The sequence below is a fragment of the Chrysochloris asiatica genome, unplaced genomic scaffold (genome assembly GCF_000296735.1).
Source record: "Chrysochloris asiatica unplaced genomic scaffold, ChrAsi1.0 scaffold00040, whole genome shotgun sequence".
Taxonomy (NCBI): domain Eukaryota; kingdom Metazoa; phylum Chordata; class Mammalia; order Afrosoricida; family Chrysochloridae; genus Chrysochloris; species Chrysochloris asiatica.
In genome coordinates this window covers 20,148,146-20,155,008 of record NW_006408558.1, presented here as the reverse complement: position 1 = coordinate 20,155,008, position 6,863 = coordinate 20,148,146, and the positions used below count along the sequence as shown (strand labels likewise).

Genomic DNA, 6,863 nt, shown 5'->3' with positions numbered 1-6,863 from the left:
CGTCGAGTCGGTTCCGACCCATAGCGACCCTGTACAGGGTTTCCAAGGGTGTAAATCTTTACAGGAGTAGAAAGCCTCATCTTTCTCCCGCGGAGCGGCTAGTAGTTTCGAACCGCTGACCTTAAGGTTCGCAGCCCGATTCGTAACCACTACGCTACCAGAGCTCCTTAGAGACTAGAGAAGTCCAAGTTTATAGTGTCGGCTCTATGGGAAGGGTTTCTCTCACTATCCAGTCTGGGGGAGAGCCCTTGGTGATCATGTGGCAAATACCTAAAGGCCCCTCCATTTGTGCTTGCATACTTTTATATCTCAAAAAGGATTAATTCAAAATAGTGGCTATACTAATGCTGCCTGATTAACATAACAAAGAAACCCTATTCCCAAATAGACGAAGGTTATCCACAAGAAGAGTTGGCATTTACTTTAGGAGGACACAGTACAATCCATGACACTACCATTTCATCCTCTGGTTCCAATTTTGCTGATTTCCTTATAAGACATTTTCTATAAAACAAGAAGACCCAATTCAGAATCTCAAATGGCATTTATCCAGAGCGTCTCCTTCCGACTAGGCTGTCTTTGACATTCATGACTACAAAATTTGCATAGAGTTTTCTCATTGGTCACTAGGTAATATAAAGAGTTAAGAGCTCAACTACTTGCTGAAAGGTTGTCCATTCAAGTCCTCTCAGAGGCACAACAGAAGACAGATCTAGCGATCAGCTTCAGAAAGGTCACAGCTTTGCAAATCCTACGGCGTGCAGTCCTACTCTGCAACACATGAGATCACCATGTGTTAAGAATCAACTCCATGGCAGTTGGTTTCCTAACTGAAAGGACTAACTAGACTCCAAAGATATACTTTAAGAAGGCTCTCGTAAGACAAAGAATGAGGAAGAAAATCCAGGCAAACATCAGGGAGGCTAAGGTGTCCAGGTGGACCTCCCAGGGTCCTTTCTTGGCCTCTCAGAATGCTCTCCATCTCTGTATCACAAGCCACCAAGGTGAGTATGAGAGATGTCAGGGAAACCAAGACATCCAATTTATTAAGGACCTATTATGTTCCATAATAGGTGTGGCACTGTGGGTTATTGTGCTAGACTACAAAGTCAATTTGAACTGCAAGGTTGGTGGTTCAAACTCACCAGTCGCTCCTTGGAAACCCTCTAGAGGGTCGCTATGGATCGGAACTGACTTGATGGCACTTAACAACAACAACAATGTGCCATAAGTCACAGAGCCCCAAACCAGGCTGTGTGGTCAGGTAAGCCAGGTGCAGACCACGAATCTAGATTATTCCAATAAACAACATAGACAAACTGGCAGAGGGTGCCTCCAGGGAAATTTAGATTTAACAGGAGTTTTAACTTACTGGCAAGTATGCTTCACCCTATTCTTAATTGAAGGTCAGTATCCTATCTCCAGGTGTCTTTGGAGGTGAGCTTAGAGCTACCACAGACCAGCTGTGAGTTAACCCTATCCTATACAATGACCTCTCAATGTAAAGAAAGCAAAAATCCTCACCACTGGACCAATAAACAACATTCTTATCAACAGAGAAAAGATTGAAGTTGTCAAGGACTTCATTCTTCTTCAATAAACTATCAACACTCATGGAAGCAGCAGCCAAGAAATCAAACGACGTATTACATTAGGCAAATGTGCTGCACAAGACCTTTTTAAAGTGTTGAAGAGCAAAGATGTCAGCTTGATGACTAAGGTGTGCCTGACCCAAGCCATGGTATTTTCAATCACCTCATATGCATGCGAAAGCTGGACAGAAGACCGTAGAAGAATTGATGCTTTTGTGTTATGGTGTTGGAGAAGAATATTGAAAGTGCCATGAGCTGCCAAAAGAACCAATAGATCTGTGTTGGAGGAAGTGCAGCCAGAGTGCTCCTTGGAGGCCAGGATGGCCAAACTTCGTCTCTCATACTTTGGACATATTGTCAGAAGGGACCAGTCTCTGGAGAAAGATATCATGTTTGGTAAGGTGGAGGGTCAGAGAAAAAGAGGAAGACCCCCAGTGAGATGGACTGGCCAAGTGGCAGCATCGATGGACTCAAGCATGGCAACAATTGTGAGGTTGAGCTGGGCAGTGTTTCGTTCTGTTGTGCATAGGGTTGCTATGAATCGGTATCGACTTGATGACACCTAACAATAACAACATACAATGACCTCAAGCGTTTGTCATTTTTCAATTATGGTGAATTAAATATAACATAAAATTTGCTACTTTAACCATTGTTAAGAGTCCTGGTGTGGCACTGTGGGTTAATGTGCCAGACTGCAAAGTCGTTTGAACTATAAGGTCAGTGGTTCAAGCTCACCAGTAGCTCCTTGGAAACCCTATATAGGGTCACTATGGGTCAGAACCAACTCGATGGCACTTAACAACAACAACCATTATTAAATGTACAATTCAGTGGCTTTACATTTCCCATGTTGAGCAGCCATCACTGCTATCAATTTCCAAAACGGTTTCATCCCTTGAAACGTTCAGCTACTTAGTACCTTGTAAGTAATAATTCCCATTCCCCTCTCCCTAACTCCCAGCCCTTGGTAACCAACCACTCAGCCTACCTTTGTCTCTATGCATTTGCTTATTCTAGATATTTTCATAAATAAGATCATATACTGTTTGTCCTTTTGTGTCTGACTTCCTGACCTTGACAGTTTTGAAGATTGTGATGGGCAGGAGGGGGTGTTATATGTCACCAAGTCAGTTCTGATGGGCAGCAACCCTGCACAGGGTTTCCGAGGCTATAAGTCTTTACAGGAGCAGAAAGTCTCATCTTTCTCCTGCAGATCGACTGGTAGATTCAAACTGCTGACCTTGTGGTTAGCAGCCCAGCTCATAACCCACTGCGCAACCACTACCAGGATTCCTTTTGAAGGTTATAGAGCAGTTATTTTGTAGAATTTCCCTCCATTTTGGTTGACAGGTTCTGTATTTTTACCTGGAAACTACACAGGTGCCATCCAGTGGTTCCTGATTTTGACTTGTCCCATGGCTGCTGATGTCCCCTTGGGTCATTTGATTAAGGTGATAGCTGCTAGGCTTCTTCACTGTAAAGTTACTCTTTCTCCCTTGATAAGTAATATTTTGTGGCAAGATACTATGAAACTAAAAGCTCCGCTTCTCATTAAACTTTCAATGTAATTCTTTATTTATATTACTAAAAAAACAAGCAAAAAACTAGTCCTTTTGCTGTTGAGTTCTCCTGGTGTGGTGCTATAAGATAAGCACTGGACTGTGAACCACAAGGTCGGTGGTTCAAACCCACCAGCTGCTTCTCTGAAATCCTATACAGGTCACTATGAGTCAGAACTGACTCGAAGGCACTTAACAACAACATTGCTGTGGACTTGACTCTGTTGTTGTTGTTGTTGTTATGTGCTGTCGAGTCGGTTCCGACCCATAGCGACCCTGTACAGGGTTTCCGAGGGTGTAAATCTTTACGGGAGTAGATAAGCCTCATCTTTCCCCCGCGGAGCAGCTGGTAGTTTCGAACCGCTGACCTTAAGGTTCGCAGCCCGATTCGTAACCACTACGCTACCAGACTTGACTCTAGCTCACGCCAACCCCATGTGTTGCAGAGTTAGATTGCTCTATAGAGTTCTCTTAGCTGTCATCTTTATGAATGCCAGTGGCCAGGTCTTTCTTCTGCAGTGCTGCTAAATGAGATGCCAACCTTGAGAATAATAATGAATCACAAACCATATTTACCACCCAGGGACCTTATTTATATCACTTGCTGTTAAGTGCCTGACGAGTTGGTTCCAATTCATAGCGACCCTGTATAGTGTTTCTGGGGAGGGGCTGGTGAGTTTGAACTACAGACTTTGTGATTCAAACCAACCTTTTGGTCCAGTGCAGTCTCCTGCAGTACCACACCAGGATTCCATTTATATCACTATGTTGTTGTTGTTGTTGTTGTTAAGTACTGTGGAGTCGGTTCAGACTCATAGTGACCCTGCACAGGGTTTCTGAGGCTGTAAATCTTTACGGGAGCAGAAAGCCTCATCTTTCTCCCGCGGAACCGCTGGAAGTTTCAAACTGCTGACCTTGCAGTTCGCAGCCTGATTCGTAACCACTACGCTACCAGAGCGCCTTATATCTTATATCACTATAGATTTAAAAAAATTCTCTTTTCATATATATATATTCTCTTTTCATGCTCAGTTGTTCTGGTTTAGCCATTGTGACATTTTTAGGCATGTCCTGGTTTTCTGGTACAAGATGTTCTAGGCTCACCATATACTTTCCCTGTAGCAATTCTAGAAGCAGCCATTTCCCCAAGTGCCCTGGTTTCTTTTAGTAGACAATGGTATTTGGAAGCCAAGATCTGGGTGTGAGTTGCTCACTGTTAATGGGGTTTCCTTGATCTTAGACCTTTTCAGTGGGCTCAGTAAGGATCACAAGCAAGTACATATTGATACACCCATTTTTACATCTTTGTTCCTATATCTAGAACTGCTGATCACATTGAAAACGAAAAAATTCACAGCAATCTTCCAGTTCCAATTCAAGATCACAACACTAGTGCATTCTAGTTCTTTTCTTCTTCTTCTTTCATATTTGTTAATTCCTCTCTCTGACTCTGTAAAATCTGACTCCCCTTTTCCTTAATATATATGTATATATATTTTATCAACCCCTGTTTATACAACCATCTCTCCCTATTGCCATAGTCTGCCTCCCTTGCATACAAACTGAAAATATGGTGATTAAAAAGCAAGAAGATAACAAAAAATAAGACACTTCAGTGGGGAAACAGAATATTCTCAGTACAACTCAAGGATAGACTAAACTAGACCAGAACATAAAGCCCTGAAAAGACTAGAAGGTTAGGGGAGAGAAAGACAAAACTGGCAGAGACCCGGTTCAAAGGATGGGAGTCCTCTAGGGCCACCACCGGGCTTGGTGGGGCTAAGGGAGCTCAGTGTCCAGGTGACTTCTCTGCCTGTCAGCAATCCCCTAAAGAGTAGCCCAGGGCAGGGCCGGCCCAGGACCTTCCACCTTTCTGCCTTCTGAGATGATTCTCACATGCCCAGGGCAAGGGAAGAAGGCAATATCCCCAGGGGTCTTCTGCTGCTGAGTTCAGTGAGCCCAGCAGCTGGTCCCAAGGATAGGGAAGGAGCAGGGATGCAGCAGAAAGGAGGGTGGACACTGAGCCACCCCAAGAGAACCCAGAGGGAGGATCACTGAGAGGGCTCCCACCTGCCTTTTGGGCTGTGGGACTCGACCCAACACCTCCATCCACCCTGTTCCTCTCAGTGCATTTTCTTTTCAACAGAGCCAAAGGGGGCCCTGCCTTGAAGGATATGGAAGAGAAGAGCGAAGAGATTTCTCTCCAACAGATGGGCCCTTCTGCCCTCAAAGAAACCATCTAAAGGGACAAGAAACCAAGTGTCCAGACTGTTCCCGGGACTCCTACAGGAAGCTGGGACGCTGGTGCTGAATGCTGGTGAGGAAGAAAACCCAACCAGCAAAGTCCAATTTATGTGACAGAAAACCCATTCCCGGGGCCACTGGTGGGGATTGTTTTCATGGTGATCAAAGTCCTGGTGCCTTTCCCACCCCATGAATCTGCTCCCCTGCAAACGCCTCGATTCATTCTTGCTCCACCTGAAAATGCTGGGTCTTTGCAGAGTTAGGGTGATGGAGCTGTTACCAGAGCTGTCGTGTTCTGCTCCGCCCTGCCATCCCAGCTAAAGAAGGGCTGTCCTCAATGCAACTTCCAGGATTCGGTCCATACCACTCATTTGACACATGCTCCTCTTTCTACCTTCTGTGATTAAAGCTCTTTTCTCCTGTATGTGAGTGGTCTCGCTCCTCAACTGGTAAATGTCTTCATGCAGAGCCTTGCTTGCCTGCCTTCATATCCCTCACAGTCCCCCAGGGTGAGCATGCTCAGTAAATTATTGATTGATGAATAAATGATGAGACTCGGTCTGGGCAATGGACAGAGACCGCCACCTTTCATCTGCATTCCTCACAAGGCTACTTTGTAGAACTGGGATCTGATTGGCTTTCCCTTGTGAGAAATTCTCAAGACGTCCATCTTCAGGAATAAAGGGTGCAAGAGATTGCTAGGCCAGAGGTTGTTGATTCACACACAGGGGGATGTGAACTGGATGAATTGGGGGAGGGGGGAAAAGAAATCTATTCTAGGACAGGAACTTTAAATAAGAATCCAGTCATTAAGGCCATGGGCACCATCTGAGCTAGGTTGTGAACCCCATACTAATTGGGGGAGGGACTCTCAAGACGGGAATAAAACTCTTTAAGAGCCTGCCATGCTGCATGTCTGCCCCTGTTTATTGGGTTTCCGAGGCTGTAATTCTGTATGGGAGCAGAAAGCCTCATCTTTCTCCCATGGAGCAGCTAGCTGGTGGGTTCGAACTGCTGACCTAGCGGTTAGTAGTCCAACGTGTAACCCACAGGTCTTTCCCATGATGGAAACTGCTAAGAGCAATTCTGTGTAAGAGAGGATGACTATGCAAAATGGACAAATGAGCTTAAAGAATGCCTCTGTTGTTCTCCTCAGGGCAGCCTTTCATCAGGCCCAGACCCAAGGGCCACTTGTCTCTGAATAAAACTCTCATTCAAGAACAAGCTGAGGTCAGTTGTCAGATCATCGTAACCCACACCTGACCTGGGGAGGGAAGCCAGTCAGGTCTCCTGATTTCCCAATAAGAACTGTTCCTAGTACACCCTTCTCGCCTCACAGGCAAACAACAGGCCTCAGAAGGCAGTTGTTGTTGTTAGGTGCCATCGAGTCGGTACCGACTCATAGTGACCCTATGCACAGCAGAACGAAACACTGCCCGATCCTGGGCCAACCTCACTACTGTTG

General features: G+C 45.2%; 1 protein-coding gene across 1 annotated transcript in view; it reads left to right on the top strand.

Annotated features, from left to right (window-relative positions):
* Positions 1 to 5,397, top strand: part of SLC22A20 (solute carrier family 22, member 20) — a 26,186-nt gene extending 20,789 nt beyond the window's left edge. Inside the window, exon 10 of the mRNA XM_006860938.1 lies at positions 5,301 to 5,397. Within this exon, the coding sequence (XP_006861000.1) occupies positions 5,301 to 5,397 (97 nt within the window). The remainder of the gene's footprint in view (positions 1 to 5,300) is intronic.
* Positions 5,398 to 6,863: the final 1,466 nt, after the last annotated feature.